The sequence below is a fragment of the Hyperoodon ampullatus genome, assembly GCF_949752795.1.
Source record: "Hyperoodon ampullatus genome assembly, chromosome: 9".
NCBI lineage: Eukaryota > Metazoa > Chordata > Mammalia > Artiodactyla > Ziphiidae > Hyperoodon > Hyperoodon ampullatus.
The window spans coordinates 94,363,674-94,383,078 of NC_136922.1; the positions used below are offsets into that span (position 1 = coordinate 94,363,674).

At 41.4% G+C, this 19,405-nt stretch overlaps 1 protein-coding gene and 1 pseudogene across 2 annotated transcripts in view; one reads left to right on the forward strand and one right to left on the reverse strand.

Moving 5' to 3' along the window:
• Positions 1–6,755: 6,755 nt before the first annotated feature.
• Positions 6,756–19,405, forward strand: part of IFT56 (intraflagellar transport 56) — a gene marked incomplete at its 3' end in the record, with an annotated part of 33,541 nt that continues 20,891 nt past the window's right edge. Inside the window, exons 1-7 of the mRNA XM_079711489.1 lie at positions 6,756–6,834; positions 7,341–7,478; positions 10,020–10,112; positions 12,047–12,161; positions 13,638–13,687; positions 15,815–15,960; positions 16,877–17,048. Coding sequence (XP_079567615.1) covers positions 6,832–6,834; positions 7,341–7,478; positions 10,020–10,112; positions 12,047–12,161; positions 13,638–13,687; positions 15,815–15,960; positions 16,877–17,048 — 717 coding nt within the window. The 5' untranslated portion in view covers positions 6,756–6,831. The remainder of the gene's footprint in view (positions 6,835–7,340; positions 7,479–10,019; positions 10,113–12,046; positions 12,162–13,637; positions 13,688–15,814; positions 15,961–16,876; positions 17,049–19,405) is intronic.
• On the reverse strand, positions 17,417–19,401 carry LOC307057940 (large ribosomal subunit protein eL36-like; annotated as a pseudogene). Its single transcript has 2 exons — positions 19,067–19,401; positions 17,417–17,431 (listed from the first exon to the last, which is right to left on the reverse strand). The product of its transcript is annotated as a large ribosomal subunit protein eL36-like (transcript).

The window sequence follows — 19,405 nt, forward strand, 5'->3', positions numbered from 1 at the left end:
ACTGCTAAAGGGCACACGTTTCTTTTGGAGGTAACGAAACCGTTCTAAAATTAGATAACAGTGACGCACATTCTCGTGAACATACAAAAACCCCATTAAATTGTACACTTTAGGGGCTTCCCTGGTGGTGCAGTGGTTGAGAGTCCGCCTGCCGATGCAGGGGATACGGGTTCGTGCCCCGATCCGGGAAGATCCCACATGCCGCGGAGCGGCTGGGCCCTTGAGCCATGGCCACTGGGCCTGTGCACCCGGAGCCTGTGCTCCACAACGGGAGAGCCTACAACAGTGAGAGGCCCGCATACCGCAAAAAACAAACAAACAAAAAAAAAATTGTACACTTTAAAGAATTTTATGGCATGTAAATTATATCTCAATAAAAAAATAATATGAAGACAGAGCACATGTAATAGCATTGACCGTGTGCCCAGCACTGTTCTAAATGCTTTCTGTGTATAATTTAACTTTCACAACCAATGGACCTAGGAGGTAAGAACTATTATCATCATCTTGCATTTACAGGTGAGAAAACTGAAGCCCAGAGAGGTTAAGTAATTTGCCCAGGTCACACAGCTAAAGCAAGTACTAGAGCCAAGAACTGAACCCAGGCAGTCTATCTCCTGAAGCTACAGGCTTAACCATTATGTTATACCACCTTTCACTTATAAATGATCTCAGGTGAATCTTAAACAAATCAGTGAGGCAGGTTTTAGTACCTCTATTTACAGTACCTCTATTTACAGTACCTCTATTTACAGTATCTCTATCTACAGTACCTCTATTTCACCTCAGAGAAGTTAAGTAACCCGCTCACAGCAGTAGGAGCAGGGGAGGCAGGATTCAAGTTTAGGACTTGCTGACTTCAAAGCACACAACTCGATGTCACCTTCAGCTCTTGCTAGCAGCTGCCTTCAGCACTAGGGGATGAACTAAAACGGACCTTCCAAGGATCCACACCTCAGCAGCTGGCTGACACAGGGAGTTTCTTCTTTTAGGGATCATGGGATTGTAACACCTAGTATTTTTCCTGTGTACATGTTATGATGTCTATATTGCTTTCTGATTTTCCAATTATCTTTTCACCAAATAAACAATGACATGAGCAATCAGAAGTTGAAAATTCGTTTGCTCAGTAGCCTCACATAGACTTAGTTTTAACTAGGATAAATGCAAGTTAACTTTTATATTGAAATAAATATTGACTCCTATGTTCTTAATTCATTTCAGTTAAAAAGTTGGCCATACAGAAAAATTTGGGAGTTTTCAAATAGATACCTCTTTTTTTTTTTTTTTTTTTGCGGTACACGGGCCTCTCACTGTTGTGGCGTCTCCCGTTGCGGAGCACAGGCTCCGGACGCGCAGGCTCAGCGGCCATGACTCACGGGCCTAACCGCTCCGCGGCATGTGGGATCTTCCCGGACCGGGGCACGAGCCTGTGTCCCCTGCATCGGCAGGCAGACTCCCAACCACTGTGCCACCAGGGAAGCCCAAATAGATACCTCTTTTTTATTTTTGGATTATGGAAATTTTCTATATAAAAATAGAATGGTATAATAAGCACTCATGTACCCATCACCTAGCTTCAACAATTACAACCTATAGATTTCTTATTACATAGTTTTCCAATTTATTAGTAGTTTAGCTACGATTACATTATCCTTTAGCACTGGTTAAATCACTTTTTAAAAGGCAAAATGTTAACAGGTGTTAATAGGTGGTTATAAATTTATAGATAATTTACATTTTCTTCATTTTAATTCTCAGCATCTTCCAAACTTTCCATGGTGAATATGTAGTACTTCTGTAATGAGAAAAAATGTTATTTTAAAATGATTGAAAAATGTATTTCTTTGAGTGTTTTTTTTAAATATCTATTTATTTCAGCTGCACTGGGTCTTAGTTGCGGCATGCGGACTTCTTAGTTGCGGCATGCGAACTCTTAGTTGAGGCATGCATGCAGGATCTAGTTCCCTGACCAGGGATCGAACCCAGGCTCCCTGCATTGGGAGTGCAGAGTCTTACCCACTGGACCACCAGGGAAGTCCCAGGAGTATTTTTTCAAATGCTTAATCCCAGAGTATTTCTTGCTCTTAGAACAGTCAAAAGTGGGGATCCTTTCCCCATGAGCCCATAACTCACTGTGAGGGAGTGGGATAAAATTTGGTTTTTAAAACATTCTTTTGTTGTAAGGTAGAATCTTTGTGAAACTAGTGAACAAAAGAAAAAAAAACATAATAGCACTCAACAGAGCTAATGAATAGAGTTGCTGTGGTTCTACAGCAGAAATGTTGAGGGTTCTTCTTTTCATGAGACTTTTCCTTAAGGAAAATCCACCCGAGCAAGAAATGCCAAAACTTCTTACTGTCTTTCATATTCCCTTAGCAAGTCATGGCCCTGGTGATTGACAGGTGGATTCCAAGGACCAGCAGTCAGTATCACTGTGCGTCAGGGCTAAATTGGAGCAACGGGGACTCCAGAACATCACTCCAAGCTCAGATCGGGACCATCTTAAAAAACGACCCCCCAGGGGCTTCCCTGGTGGCGCAGTGGTTGAGAGTCCGCCTGCCGATGCAGGGGACGCGGGTTCGTGCCCCGGTCCGGGAAGATCCCACATGCCGCAGAGCGGCTGGGCCCGTGAGCCATGGCCGCTGAGCCTGCGCGTCTGGAGCCTGTGCTCCACAACGGGAGAGGCCGCGGCAGTGAGAGGCCCGCGTACAGCAAAAAAAAAAAAAAAAAAAAACGACCCCCCAAAAAAACACAGATTTAGCAAGATGCAATTCACATATCATAAAATTCAGCTGTTTTAAGTATACAGTTCAATGTTTTTCAGTAAATTTACATAGGCATACAACCATCATCACAACCTGGGTCATTTTTACAATTCTTCAGAAACTGCTGTTCTATTGCAACTGAAATAAAGTTGCAAATTCCAACTTTGTCTCTTACCCGTGCAACCAGCTTTTGTGTGTCTATGTTATTACATGTTTCATAACACATTAGATTCTTAGAGCTGTAGCTGGGAATAATAGCTTCTTCTCAAGTACACTCAATGCCATATTCTGCCCTTCATAATTACAGCTACAGTTCAAAGAGCTTCTACAGGGATTTAGAGGTTTAAAGCAGTATCACAAACTACTGGAAATCAGAGATCATTTCAATGGATTTAGCAAGATCGACAAGGTTGTTTACAGCACAATAAGCAACAATGCCCTTAGACCTTGGCGACAGGGGTCCCTGCCCTGGGCTCTGTACCTTGACTGCACCCTGCACCAGGTGTGAAGAGGCCATGGAGCTGAGGGGTTCCTGCAGCCCTCCGCACCACACTACGGTGCCTAGGACTTGGAATTCCCTGCCCATACCACCCCAAGCCTGTTTCCATACCTGATCCAGTCTCTTCCCAGCATGTGTCCTCCCTTTAGGGCTATTGGGGGTGACTGCTCACAGGAGAGCGGGTGACTACCCTTGCACTTGGGGGCTGGGTGGCCACACACATGCAGAGCCCCTCGTGGTGCAGGATGGAGAAGAGAAGAGATGGGCTGAGAAGAGAAGGGTGTGGGCTGAGTGAGCACTGGGGGTAGCTCTCTCCACACTGCCACCTCCCCCAGCAGAAGTCCAAGAAGTCTGAGAATTCTAAATTGGAACGTGACCCTCTTCGTGATGGTGTATTTGTCAAGGCAAGAGGATAAAACATTTTAACAGTTTGCTAGGCTGATTTAAACTTTTCAGTATTTAGACATACGGTACGTGGACCTCTCTTTGGATGGTTTCATTTATAGGAAATGTCCAGAATAGGCAAATCCATACGGAGAGAAGATGGGTTAGTGGTTCCCAGAGGGTGGGGGCCGGAGGGGAAACTATGCATGTGCCTGTGGTATGTGTCTTTATCCATGTTTGTATGTATACAAAAGTGTATACATCAGGCAATGAAGATATGCAGTCACTCATTTACTCTCCAAGTGATTGGGGGTGAGGGTGAGGGGTGGGGACAGGAGCTAGAGTGCAAGGAGGATGAAAAAGAGTCTAAGAAGTCATCCCTGCCTTCTATGAGCTTATGGTACACCTGAGTCTCTACAGGGCTAGTTATTCAGGGGGTATGTAATGTAATTCGACTATAACACAACTATCTATACACTTGGCAGAATTACTTCACTTCTCCAGATGTTAGTTCCTTAGTCTGGTAATTCTGAGGGTTGGACTAGATGTCCTTTAAAGGTCCCTTCCAGCTCTAGTACTCCATGATTCGGTGATTTTAGACTACCCTTGCCTCTGTGTTACCTGGGTTCAGGAGTAAGATAGATAAACTAAGTCGTCCACCCACACATATTATAGTTCCTTACTGTGTGTGGGTGTGGCCACAAGCCAAAGCAACAAGGCCAGGCAAGAATGGTGGGATTGAGAAGTCATAAAACATGTCATGAGCCAGTTGTATAAGAGGCTAAAATCACTTGGCTTATTGCACTCAATACACTCAAATTAGTCACACCCAACAGTAAAGAAAATAAAGGGTTTAAGGAACCACTCTGAAGAGAGATAGGGGAAGGGAGGCATCCTCAATGCAAATGGCAGGCACGGGTTCTAGATGTAGGCAGCGGCAACCAGCGTGGCGCTGGCTTTTCTCAGCAATCACCTTCTACTCCGGCAGCTTCTGACACGGGCAGTCTCCAGCGAGCGTAGTGCATGCGGTCCATTGAGACCCTTCTCCAGCAACTGCACTCAGACCCTGTCTTTTGTGAGGTACAATGCCTAGGGTGCAACAGTTACAACCCCAGCAGCAAGGAGCCTTACCTGTGGACAAAAAAATGTTGCCTGCCATTTCAGTAAACAAAACATGCTGTCTGCCATCAAGCCAACAGTCACTGCAGCTGCCCTGACAGTGCATCCTGAGGGGAATTCAGGGTGGAGAAAAAGAGGATACTGGCCCTAGATAGTTAAGATGCATATCAAAGGAATAATTTCAATGAGCCCAGACACTTGCATGTTCCCATACATAGAAAAGCATTAAAACCCTTTACTTGAGATGTCTGTTTTTTGTAATTAGTAGTAATCTTTTTTTTTTTGCGGTACGCGGGCCTCTCACTGTTGTGGTCTCTCCTGTTGCGGAGCACAGGCTCCGGACCGCAGGCTCAGAGGCCATGGCTCACGGGCCCAGCCGCTCGGCGGCATGTGGGATCTTCCCAGACCAGGGCACGAACCCATGTTCCCTGCATCGGCAGGCGGATTCTTAACCACTGCGCCACCAGGGAAGCCCAGCAGTAATCTTTTGAAGTTTGCCTACATTTTTTTTTTTCCAGCAAAAACTCCTACGTATCCTGGCTCCTCACTCACCTCTTTGGAACAGTTCTTCAGAGCGATCTGAGAAGCTAATTCCCGGGCTATAGTCCTTAGTAAGGTTCCCCAAATAAAATATAACTGTCAACTTTAGGTTGTGCATTTTTTAAAGTCAACATACAGGTGTGGACCCCGAAAAATTAGGATCGCTAAGACAAAGAGCATTGCTCACCACCCATTTCCACAAGAGTTCAGTTGTAACCCACCACAGTTGCTGACTGACAGTACGACTCTTAGAGGAGTTTAAGGCGAACACAGAATGAGGCATCTGTGCTTTGGACGCACACGAATAAGCAGGTCCCACAGATAGTTAGATGTATATCTCAGGAAGAATTTTAACGACCTTAGATTCTTGCATGTTCCCATACATAGAAAAGCTGAAAAGATTAACTGGAGACATCTGTTCTTTACGATTACTAGTAATCTTACCAAGATATATGCTTGACTTCAGGTATGACCTGGCCAAAAATCATGTATAAACTGGCTTCTCCCCTGCCTCTATCGAGTAGTTGCCACAGTTTACTGAGTGGCTGTCTCCCAGGCTTTAGTCCTCAGAAAGATCCCGAATAAAACTTAAACGCACAACTCATGTTATGCATCTTTCTTTAAGTCTTTCCGCACACCTTTAAAAACAATTTACTGGACCCTGGTGGTCCAGCCGTTAGAACTCCAGCCTTTCACTGACGAGGGCCCGAGTTTGATCCTTGCTTGGGTAACTAAGATCCCACAAGCCCTGTGACACAGCCAACTCCCACCACCAAAAAAAAAAAAAAAAAAAAAAAAATTAATTTACTTATTTGACTTCACACTCCAGTTATCTTAATTTACATATTCCAAATCTTACATCAGATCTTTATTAACAATCAACATGGGTGCCACACTGGCCACTGTGACTGCATCTTGAGTTTCCCTATTTATAACAAATCAGAGGTTCTATTCTAAATTCTATGAGCAGGAATCACAATATAACGTCACATCACAAGGGTAGCTTTCTCTATGGAAATAAGAAACCGTATTCTGGTGAACTCCCGCCTCCAAACATCGGCTTCCTCGGTTTGGCAGAAATTTTTTTCTAAGCTTTCCGGCACTGCACAGGAGACGGCGATCACGTGTCAGTCAGCGTCCCGTGTTGCTCAGGAGCCCAACGCGGTCCAAATCGGAAGTGGTCCTTGAAAATTACTTTCCCGGGAAACTTGTATTTGAAAAACAATGCCATTCTAATTCGCTTTTTCCTAAAGTAAACTCACGGAGATAGAGTCAAACTCTCGCTCTCAGCACAGAGAACAACGCTCTCCTCAGGAAAAACTTTCACTCCTGCAGCGGTGAAAGCCTAGGGGAACCAAGACGTGGAGGGCACCGGTTCCCCGGCGAGCGCTACTCCGGCACGGACCAGTCCCCCGGCGGGGTTGCTGTGGAGACCGAGCCAGCTTTGTGGATGCCGAGGCGCGCTGAGGCCCGGCCTTCTTCTGTTTGTCTGCAGAGGGGATTCATAGGACTGACGCCAAGATGGTTAGTGGCTTTGAACAGTGAGGGAGAACTTTGAGTAGGTCCTGGGACTGGAGATTAGAGGTTCCAGACATACTTCTGGGTTAAGTCTAGGATTGTCAGCAGAAGATGATGTCTGTGCCCTCCCCGTGTTCCCACGGGGGACAGGGATGCAGTTGTAAATACATCGTTGCTTTCTTCCCTCCTGCTTCTCCATTTCCCCACTCCTGAGCTGCGCGTGGGATGGAAAGCGGACCGAGGGAAGGCTGAGATGACAGCAGCTGCGCGAAAGCATCTCTTACCTCACTCTAACTGGGGGAGATAAAAAACTAGGGAGTAGCAGTTTCGTTAGCTCAAACACAGGGTGATGGCCCTTTTAGTAAAATAACATGTTACAGGAGGAATTTGAACACGCTTACCTGGGGTTCGTTGTTAAGGGTTTGACTGATAAATCCTGGAGCCATCACTCTCAGTTTAATATTGACCATCGGAATGGGATCATACAGCTGTCTTTGTTGTTTCTTTCACAGATGCTTTCAAGGGCCAAACCTGCTGTAGGCAGGGACCTACCGCATACTGACAAAAGAAAGAAGACAGGTAGGAAGATTCCAAAACTAGAGGAGCTACTTTCACAAAGAGATTTCACTGGAGCTATTACCCTGTTGGAGGTAATGTCCAAAGAAGGTTGCTTCTTAGGAGGTGAATAACCAGAATGTAGAGGAATGCATGGGTGAATGCTGGTTGCTATGCTGTTGGAACAAGTGGGTGCATTCTGGGACTTTCTGTAAATCTTGTCAGGCACAGATTCCAGATTCCAAGTTAACTATAAACCTGATTAAAGGTGAACTAAAACGATAGACTTATTTCTCGAGGGACACTTTTAATTATATCTAGTCCCACTTATGATGAATCCAGCCTAAAAATGTAGAGGGACATTTAATACAGTGTCAGTTCATATGATGTTCATTCCACCCCCTGACCAATTTATGGTTTATTCTTATTATATGTTATAACATTCTGATCAAATTTAAATAATTCTACCATGTTTCATGCTTATTGTCTAAAAATACTGTATCTTCAGAAGATATTTCAAATCTCTATGGCAGTAGTTCTCAACTTTTTTTTTTTTTTTTTGTGGTACGTGGGCCTCTCACTGTTGTGGCCTCTTCTGTTGCGGAGCACAGGCTCCGGACGCACAGGCTCAGCAGCCATGGCTCACGGGCCCAGCCGCTCCACGGCATGTGGGATCCTCCCGGACCGGGGCACGAACCCGTGTCCCCTGTATCGGCAGGCGGACTCTCAACCACTGCGCCACCAGGGAAGCCCTAGTTCTCAACTTTTAATATGCATCAGAATTAGGGTACTTATTAAAATGTACATTGCTGGACTCCTGCCCTAGGGATTCTGATTCTTTACAGAATCAGCCTACAGTGGTTCTCAGGAACTCGTATTTTGGGCAAGTAGCCTAAGTGCTTCTGATGTAGATGTTCCAAAGATGCTGCACTTTGGGAAACGGCTTTCTGGGAAGCATATGTTATAGAAGAATGAAGGGGTACACCAAAGAATGAAGAGTTTTGATAGCACAGCCTGGCTGTGTTGTTCCATAATCATTTCTCTAAATCACTACAACAGCCATATTACTCTATCAACAATAAGTGTTTTAATTAGCTTTATATATCTTTCTCAGTCTTTCACGTATAGTCCTGTGTTTCTTGCCAGTGCTCTGGTATTGAGCATGTTGCTTAACTCTTCTGGCATCAGCTTTCTCGTCTTTAAAGTGGGAGAGTTGACTTGGAAAGACCATCTAGCTCTGTAAATCAGTGGACTGAGTGGTAGATGCATGCGTAATTTTTGTCAGTCTCTTTTTCTCTTCTCTCTTTTCTTTGAGGCGGTGACCACACTTTCCTTATTGTGTAATCCCATGCTGCCTGTAAGTTATCAGGGAGGTTCTGCACATTCTTAGGTAGCCAAAGTGGCATGATGGATGGGAATGGGAACTGCCATGGTTTAGGATGAGGAGGTCTCGTGAGCTCTCCTGTGGCTCCAGGGAATTCCTGGGGCAAATTCAGGGAGACCTCAAATAAGAATTTCTTCAGACTTAAGGCACTGTACTCAAATTCACAGTATTTGGTGAGAGGAGAATTTCTAATATTATGGAGTTAGCTACAGGAGTAAGTGCTTGTTCAGACAAGAAAGTATCAACAGATGTCTTCATCTTGTGATGGTCGAGGCACCTGAGGTTTTGTAACAATGATCTGTTCTTTTTTAATTTTTAATTGAATTTAATTAATTTTTATTGGAGTATAGTTGTTTTACAGTGTTGTGTTAGTTTCTGCTGTATAGCAAAGTGAATCAGTTATACGTATATATATATATATCCACTCTTTTTTAGATTTCCTTCCTATCTAGGTCACCACAGGTTAACGATGATCTGTTTAATTTTTACTTTTTTACCCATGTTTTTGACTTACCACCATATAGAGTGAAAAAAAAAAATCTCACCTTGCCATGGTAATCCAGAGTCCTCCTTCAAGGTCTCACTCCTTTCCTCCAAAACAGGACTTTTCTTTCATTGGCTGATGAATTCATGAATGTTTTTTCACAATGGACATAAATGATTAGGTGGTCTTCTAAACATCTTTAATTCTTGCAGGCCCTGGTAAGCCTGTTGAAGGGTACTAGAATGATTTAATGGCTTGTCCTTAGTGAAAGGTTATAACCTATGAATAAATATACGTGTGTGCTCACGGGACAGGTTTGAAGCGTGAAGATGAATGCGGGATAGAGCATGGAGGGGTGAAAACATGGGCTTTGGAGTCCGTGGGCTACGGTGGTCCCTGCCACCACACCTACTGGCTGTGTGTGGCCTTGAGTCCATCACTTAATTTCACTAACTTTCAGTTATTTGGCATTAAATATTTCACATAATTCTTATGTTCCTTATATATCACCCAGAATTGTTATGAGGATAACTCTTAAATACTTTCTGGAGTAAGGTGTCAGTAAACACAGAAAAACAATTGTGAAATGTTTGAGGTAAAGGTAGTTGTGCTGAGTTCTGTAGGTATCAGTGTAATTAAACTGAGATTATCTTGCTTCTATAATTTGTGATTTCCTATTGTTCATTAATAACAACATAGCAGTGTTTAACAGAGAGTGTACTATTCAAAGTATTCATGTTTTTTTTTTCATGAAATTTTAACATGAAGTTCAAACGTCACGTTGGGGAACAAGAAGAGGACACTAATTTGTGGATTGGATACTGTGCTTTTCATCTGGGTGACTACAAGAGAGCTTTGGAGGTTAGTTTAAAGAAACTTTTTTTTATATAACAGAAGGGTTTTGAAAAGTTATTAAGCTTTGTATTATAATAATACATGCTCATGGTAAAGTTCAAACAATATAGAAGAGAACAAAGGAAAAAGGAAAAAAAGTCACCCTGTGTGCTTTCCTCAATCCTATTTCTATGTTAACAGAAGTAACCATTGGCTCTTTTTTGATGTGTTACCTCAGAAATCTTCTGTGTATGTTCAAGCATATTTATCTATGTCTGTTTACTTCTTCCTTTTAAATATATAGTAATGAGATTGTTCAATATATTAATATTAGTCTTTCTTAAGGAAGTCTTCAGGAGAAGAAAAATAAGCCCTTTTGATAAAAAATTTCACGATTCTTTTCTCAAAAAGAAGTTCATTGTTATTTTGCGTGGTTAATTTTAGACATAGGAAAGATTATATTCTCTTTATATTTTTTGAGTATAGCTTTGAAAGTTTTTTTTTCTTGGTCATTGTAAACCCTGCAATGTAATTAACCATCTATGGAATTATGGATCTAGATAAAATTGTAGATGCCTTATGTCAAATAATTTTTAATTCATAAATGAAATTGTTTGGAATTTTCCCACATATTCTTACTCTCAAAGTGTAATCTAAGGATATTAAAATAACCTGCACTACTAAAATGAAAAGTATCCAAGATCAGGTAATGAGGAAGTGATATGAACAAAAGCAACAAAATCAGTGAAGGAAAAGTAAAGATGTGAAAAGGGCAGAATAGGAGCTGGTAGTGTATGTGAAAGATATAGGAGAAAAAAGAGTAGCCCAAACAGAGTAAGAAAGAAAAAAGGCATCTGGGGAAGACTGATAAATAGTAAAAGAGTTTATGGAGGGACTTCCCTGGTGGCACAGTTGTTAAGAGTCTGCCTGCCAATGCAGGGGACATGGGTTCAATCCCTGGTCCGGGAAGATTCCACATGCTGCGGAGCAGCTAAGCCCGTGTGCCACAACTACTGATCCTGTGCTCTAGAGCCCTTGTGCCACAACTACTGAAGCCCGTGCGCCTAGAACCCGTGCTCCGCAACAAGAGAAGCCACCACAATGAGAAGCCTGCACACTGCAACGAAGAGTAGCCCCCGCTCACCACAACTAAAGAAAGCCCGAGCGTAACAACCAAGACCAATGGAGCCAAAAATGAAATGAAATGAAATAAAATACATTTTATTTTTATTTAAAAAATAAAATGAATCTCAGAAACTGTCCTTAACAGGGAAAAAAAACAGAACACACCAAATTTTAAAAGTGTAAAGCCAAATAAAGCCAGAGAACAATTAGAATGAAATGAAATTTGTAGGGTATTAAGGTTATCAGATTTTAAGTTAACTGAACCTATGCATTTTTAATAAGGCATCTTTTTTATGTCTTTTTAAGTTAGCAAAAAAAATATTTTAGTTGCTTTTCATTTCTGCAGTTTGTTAGCCCATATCAATATTAAAAGGGGAAAAAGAAAACAAGTGTAAGGTTATGTGGACAAGAGCCCTGCATGGGTAGGATTGAGCCTTAGATTCAGTTTTTTTTGTTTGTTTGTTTGTTTTTTTTCTTCTGTACGCGGGCCTCTCACTGTTGTGGCCTCTCCCATTGCGGAGCACAGGCTCCGGATGCGCAGGCTCAGCGGCCATGGCTCACAGGCCCAGCCGCTCCGCAGCATGTGGGATCTTCCTGGGCCGGGGCACGAACCCGTGTCCCGTGCATCGGCAGGGGGACTCTCAACCACTGCGCCACCAGGGAAGCCCAGCTTCAGTATTTAATGTTACAGGTATAGAATAGGTAAGGAGCATATAGAAGTCCCTAAATGTGAAGTTGCCCAATCACAGTAAGAACTCCTATTCCATTATACATAAAGGAATGGCCCATTGATTACCCTACTGCTGAAAGGGATCACTGCTTAATGTATGTTTCAGGAATATGAAAATGCAACGAAAGAGGAAAATTGCAATCCTGAAGTCTGGGTGAACCTAGCCTGTACCTACTTTTTTCTTGGAATGTATAAACAAGCTGAAGCAGCTGGATTTAAAGGTAAATGGGCCCTTTTAATATCTGGTATTCTCACTAACAGTAAGAGTCATTTTGAAGATTTTAAAACTTATTTAATTCCTCTTTCTATTGAGGAAAAATCAAGTGACATTAGAAAGCTAAAAAAAAAAAAAAGCTTTACTCTTGAAAGAATATTGGATCTTAGCAACTTTATGTTTAAAAAGAGAGTTGATCTGTGTGCTGCTTACCCTCCCCAGTTCACCTCCTCAGAAGCTAAAGCCAAAAAGCAGAAGGATGAGAGAAGAAAAAGGGCAAGGTGCCTTTCTTAGGCTCCACCGTGGTAGGAAGTTCATGCTGTTGGTAGGAGTTGGGTATAGTTGTTCAAGCTGTTATGATTGTGCATTTTATAGCTTCTTTTCCTGCTTCTGAATGAGAAGCCAAGTAATTCCAACTTGAAGAATCCAGATTTCTTCCCTTTTGCTTTACTTACCAGGACAGTCATCTTAGGAGAGCTGGACTCAAATTTGCAAATAGAGTAGGGTAAAAGGGAACTATGGGAGGAAAGATTAAGAATAATTAGAGTATGAATCAAATTAAATTCAAAGAAAAGTAGAGAAAGTGGGCAAAAGAATGTTTGTTAGGAAATATGTTAAGGAAGAATGTATTTCAGGGTAGAAATCTTAGAGAATTAACTGATATATACATATTTAGATAGAATTCCAGTTCAGAGTCATGGAATTCTAATTTTCCTAATTTAGTTATAAAGGGCTTTGAGTTATTTATCTCATGTTTCTAGACTTTATCTGTGCCTGGAACAGTTAGACACATGTAAGGTGATCAAGGTAGCTATCTCTCTTTCCATATATATTTTTCTTTTTTATACATTGAAGTATGACTTTTTGCTGTAAAGAGATATAAGATTGAGTGTCTAGAATTAGGAAAATTCTCCAAGAGCGCAAAGGGGATCTGGAACATAAGAGGTGTTCACCCTTTTGCTTGGCTCCCTGTTTTAGATGGTAGATTATCGTGCCAGAAGATCTATGAAATGGAGACGGGGCTAGTATTTAGGAAAATATGGCACTGTAATTATGAAAAGGGGATTTCAGAAGGAATCGACAAAGAACACTGGAAGACCAGCTGAATGAGAGTGGATTCCTACATGTATTGAGATGACCGTAACCATTTGCTTCCGATGTTTGGTTCAGTGTGTGAACTACACAGGGTGGGCTGCCTCTGGAACTGGGAGGAGTGCCGTGCTGTGCTTCACCACCATAGAGTGAGGAGGAAGTGTGGGCAAGAGCGGAACCTTAGAGCATTTTCCTTCTGGTTCTTGGTGATGTCGCTGCTACTGCAGTCGGACTAGACTAAAATAATACATTAATATATTATAGCAGAGACGTAACAGGATCCAGTAGGTAAGGATTTGGGAAGATTTATCTGTCTCATGTCACTCCTGCAAGGGACTAAGTGCCATAGACAATTGAGTTCTTTAATAAGCACCTTGGATTTTTTTCACAGCTCCAAAAAGCCGACTTCAAAACCGCCTCCTCTTCCACTTGGCTCACAAGGTACTTACGTTCCTATTTCACACTTTTTCTTTTAATGTGTTAAAATTAAAAAAATTTTATGTATATCTTTTTTTAATTGACATATAATTGACTTCACACTTTTTGTTTTTAAAATATTTTTCTCTTTCTTTCTTCTTGTTACCAACAAGGGTGAAAGAAAATCAAGTAGAAAGTCTCGTTAATGGTATTTCTAGAACAAGTAGAATGCAGGTGTTAATTTTATAGGACTTTCTCCCCCATTAATGTTTTTTTTTACTCTGTTTATTTATTCAGAAATGTTAGGTTTTAGTTCTTCTTAAGCAGTAGTCATTTAAGATTAGTTTGTTTCCACCATCTTATTGTCTCTTAGGAAACAGAATCAAAGACACCTTGTCCTGACTCCTGAAAATAAATACATACCTTTCAGAATTGCCTTATAGCAATAATTTTGATCATGTCATAAAATGATTTTTAAAATCATTTTTCATATTATAAAATTACACATTCTATTAAGCAAAATATAAATATGCAATAAAAGGATATAACATCTACCATATTTAAAGCTAACTGAATTTCAACCTTTTGGCATATCTCCTCTTGGTATAATTATTTTTTATATGCATATTTATATTTTTGTTCGTTTGTTTTGCAGAATGGGATTCATGTTAAATATATATTTTTGTATTCTGCTTTTTCTTAAACTTATCTTTATAGTACGAGTGTACCCCTGAGTCACTAGTCTTAAAAACCAGGCTTTTTTTTAATAACAATCCATCATATGCATGTGTCACAATTCATTCAACACTTCTAGTTATTTAACTTCCAGATTGGTTTTAATTTTAATTATAAAAATGTGATTCTAACATCCTAAAATGGACTTACTGAGTTACTGAGTATGAACAATAAAAAATTTAAAGCTTTTAATTGATAGTACTAAATTATTTTACAGGAAGTTTATCTAATTGTCCAAAGGTAGTATTTGAAAATAATTATTTTTGGTGCATTTAAAAATTTTGGGAATTCCTTGTTGGTCCAGTGGTTGGGACTCTGCTCTTTCGCTGCCAAGGGCACGGGTTCAGTCCCTGGCCAGGGAGCTAGATCCTGCAAGCCGGGCAGTGCGGGGGGAAACAAAAAAAACTTCATGCTATAATTATCTGTCTCTCTGTTTAGTTCTTTCGATTTTTGCTTTACATGTTTTGCAGACTATCATTAAGTGTGTACAGATTTAGAATTGTTATGTCCATCTAGTGGACTGAAACATTTATCATTATGAAATGTCTCTCTTTATCTCCAAAAATCTCTCTTCGTGTAAAGACACTTTGTCATATTGGTGTAGCTCCACCAGCTCTCTTTTGGTTAGTGTTTGCTTATTGTATCTTTTCCCATCCTTTCACTCTCTATCTTTCTGTGTCCTTCTATTTTAAATGTCTCTCTTATAAACAGCATGTAAAAAAGATAGAGACAGAGAAAAAAAGGAAAGGGAGAAGATATAAAGAAAGAAATAGAAAAGAAAAAGAAGGTAAGAAGAGGGGTGTCAAGTAATTAATGTGAGCTGTAACTTAAAGGCTTTCCATTGTTAAGGCTCTGCCTCCAGAGACTTTTTTTTTTTAATTTTTAAAAATGTTTATTATTTATTTATTTTGGCTGCTTTGGGTCTTTGTTGCTGCATGCGGGCTTTCTCTAGTTGCGGCGAGCAGTCGCTACTCTTCGTTGTGTTGCACGGGCTTCTCATTGCAGTGGCTTCTCATTGCGGAGCACAGGCTCTAGGTGCATGGGCTTCAGTAGTTGTGGCGCGCGGGCTTCAGTAGTTGTGGCTCGCGGGCTCTAGAGTGCAGGCTCAGTTGCTGTGGCGCACAGGCTTAGTTGCTCCGCGGCGTGTGGGATCTTCCTGGACCAGGGCTCGAACCCATGTCCCATGCATTGGCAGGCAGATTCTTAACCACTGCGCCGCCAGGGAAGTCCCCAGAGACTATTTTTATTCTTTCTCTGAAAGAGAGGTAAAGAACACCAGGAGCTGAAGGGAAATAGAACAGAGATAAATGGCTGAAGGAGAAGGGGAAGTTAAAATATCCATTACGTAGGTGTTGATTTCTGTAACCGTACTCTAATGTGAATCTTTACACGTCTTTTGCTCTCTTACAATTTTAGTTTAATGATGAGAAGAAATTGATGAACTTTCATCAGAATCTTCAGGATATCACAGAAGATCAACTCAGTTTGGCCTCAATCCACTATATGCGATCTCACTACCAAGAAGCTATTGATATTTATAAGCGAATACTGCTAGATAACAGGTCTGTGTCCATTTATACCTCCTTGAAATCTCATTTTGTTACTTTCTTCTGTACCTAGTTTGGCTGAGGACCTAGTGTCCTTTGGATCTAATATCACCATGTGTTCAAATCTATTTAGCTAATAATCTGGTGAGATTAAGAACTCGTTATTGTCTAGATCAGGGTTTCTCCACCTTTATTTCATTATTGACCTTCCAAGGAGGCTTTTTAGATTTTTCCCTCATTAATTGCCCTCCCATGAAGTTTCAATACCATAGATATATTGTATATATGTTTATGTACTGTATGTATATCTATGCTTTATATATAAAATGAGTATGTTTTCCACCTCTCCATAAGAACCAATTTTTGCCCCTTTGGGGGTGATATCACACCTGTTGAAAGTGCATGGCCTAGGTGTATCAATTTCAGTGTTATGGTTACACTGTAGGTAACTTGCTGACAAAATTAGAAACAAATCATTCTGAAGAATTAATGTTCCAACTTTATCACTGACCACTTGGCTTCTCTCCCCATCCCAAAAATATCTCATCCACTTCCCTTCTCCCTTCTTTTGCTTTACTGTCACAATCTCCCACCCATTCCCATTCTCAGTCATCAAATCTACTTGCCTTGTCTGCTTATTTGAGTTTATACTCGATTACTGATTATGTTAGTTTTTTTAAACATGAATAGGTAGTAGTTGAACTTTTCCCTTTCTCCTCTAGTTGTCATCTTTTACTCTGCTTATATCAAAACACTTAAATATTATAATACAAAAAGAAAGATGCTACACTGATTATATTCTTTTTTCTTTAAAAGAAGAAATGTCCTCTTTGCCTTGCTGTCCATTTGAGCCATTAAAAAGATCTGTAATTTGACAACATTTCTGTGAAGTAGACTTAAATTGTTAATCCTTAATTCTTTCATCTAATAGGGAGTACCTTGCCCTCAATGTTTATGTGGCCCTGTGTTACTACAAGCTGGATTACTATGATGTGTCTCAAGAAGTTCTGGCTGTTTATCTTCAGCAAATTCCTGATAGTACCATCGCACTCAATCTTAAGGCCTGTAATCATTTTCGCCTTTACAGTGGCAAAGCTGCTGAGGTAGTGATGAAATTTGTTCTTTTTTTTTTTTTTTAATTTCTATTTTGGCTGTATTGGGTCTTCGTTGCTGCGCGCAGGCTCTCTCTAGTTGCGGCAAGTGGGGGCTACTCTTTGTTGCGATGCGCGGGCTTCTCGTGGTGGTGGCTTCTCTTGTTGTGGAGCACGGGTTCTAGGTGTGCAGGCTTCAGTAGTTGTGGCATGCAGGCTCAGTAGTTGTGGCACACGGGCTTAGTTGCTCCACAGCATGTGGGATCTTCCCGGACCAGGGATCAAACACGTTTCCCCCGCATTGACAGGCGGATCCTTAACCACTGCACCACCAGGGAAGTCCCGTAATTTGTTCTTAATTTACTTAATTCCAGTTTGAATTACCCTGTACTTCCCTGTAAAGCATGTAAACATACTTTATACTAACAGCAGATTCAACTGCTGGGTGAAACAGTGTTTAGCAGCTGGTGGTTGGAGAACACGTCCTTAACATATGGCCAGATTCACTTTTCATGGTTTATGTCGATAAAGGTGGTCAGTTGTGGCAAAAGAAATGCCTATCGGGCTTCCCTGGTGGCGCAGTGGTTGAGAGTCCGCCTGCCGATGCAGGGGACACGGGTTCGTGCCCCGGTCTGGGAGGATCCCACATGCCGCGGAGCGGTTGGTCCCGTGGGCCGTGGCCACTGAGCCTGCGCGTCCGCAATGGGAGAGGCCACAACAGTGAGAGGCCCGCATACCGCAAAAAAAAAAAAAAAAAAAAGAAAGAAATGCCTATCAATTAAATTGCTTAGTGTGCAATGGAGTGGTCCCTTTAGATATCGATATTATATAAAATACATTCTTGGAATACTCATTTCAACTAGAGTCCCTGGAGTCTGCCTAATTGGCTAGTTCCCAGCATCAGCAGTTTAATAGTAAACTGGATTTGCGATTTGATCTCATTAGAGTTTTGTTTAGAATAAATGAAAGAATAGAAGTGTATTCTTGCCTTTCTACCTTGAGTCAGTTTTCGGGACCTTGCCAATTTTAGTATAAGGTCCAACCTTTTACATGTTTACATTTTGTCCGCACATGTTCTTTCCAGAGTCTGGTATGGGTGGCACGGCTAACCAATCTGCTATAGGTCTGACGGTGTCCACGTCAGGGTACCAGACTGCACTTCCCATTCACTAAACGCATGCTTTTTCATTTGAAATTGTGTCCATGTAGATTGCATGTTGATTTTGTAAAGTTCTCCAGCAGTAGATGACTATGTCAAAGGTACCCGAAGAAGCTTTTTTTTTGGTAGCAAGAGGATATAGTTTGTGTTTACCTATGTTAATTTTATTAAACCATTTAAAAGCAGACATTCCTCTAGTAATTTTTATAATGGGCTCTATATTGTATAGTTCATTCTCTCCCCAGACACCAAAGCATTCTGCTCTTCTATAGTAAACATGAAATAATCTGTAATGACTCACTCAATTCTTTTTTTTTTTTTTGCGGTACGTGGGCCTCTCACTGTTGTGGCCTCTCCCGTTGTGGAGCACAGGCTCCGGACGCACAGGCTCAGCGGCCATGGCTCATGGGCCCAGCCGCTCCGCAGCATGTGGGATCTTCCCGGACCAGGGCACGAACCTGTGTCCCCTGCATCGGCAGGCGGACTCTCAACCACTGCGCCACCAGGGAAGCCCTCACTCAATTCTTAAAGTACTTTGAACAATTTACCCAAGGTTATACAACTAACAAGTGAGAAATTCAGGTCTCAAACCCTGACTCTAAAGCCCATAGACTTAACCACTAAAATTTACTGCAAACTTAGGTGTACATTCCTCTTGCTCTTAATTTATATATATACATAATAATATAGCTACCAAGTAATAAGCATGATTATTTAAATGTAATCAAATAATATGGTTATTATATCTTACCAACAAATAATTGGTAATAATATGGCTATTATATATGATTTTATATCTATATATAAAATCATACTTATTATTTGGTAGTTGCCTAATTTTCTTTTTTTTTTTCTGAAAAGGTTTTATTACGCACTGAGGGGAGGGAGCTCTGTCCTTCTTGGCTGCTGCTTTCCTCCTGGCTGCCAGGACATTACTCAGCTCCTGTCTCTTCCTTTTGGCATGGAAGTGTGTCCCCACCCTTTTCTTGATGAAGTTGAGGGCCCACGTGTCCTTAGAGACCTTGAGCAGCTCCGTGGCCCGCCGTTCTTAAGGGGCAAAGCTGCGTACCTCTTGGATCATGTCTCGCACGTACTTGGTATACTTGGTGAGGCACCCGTGGCGGTGGCTAGGCCTCAGCTTGCTCACGTTATTAGTCAGCTTGTGGCCTTGTTGAGGCCAATGGCCATGGGCCAGCACAGAGCCATGGCC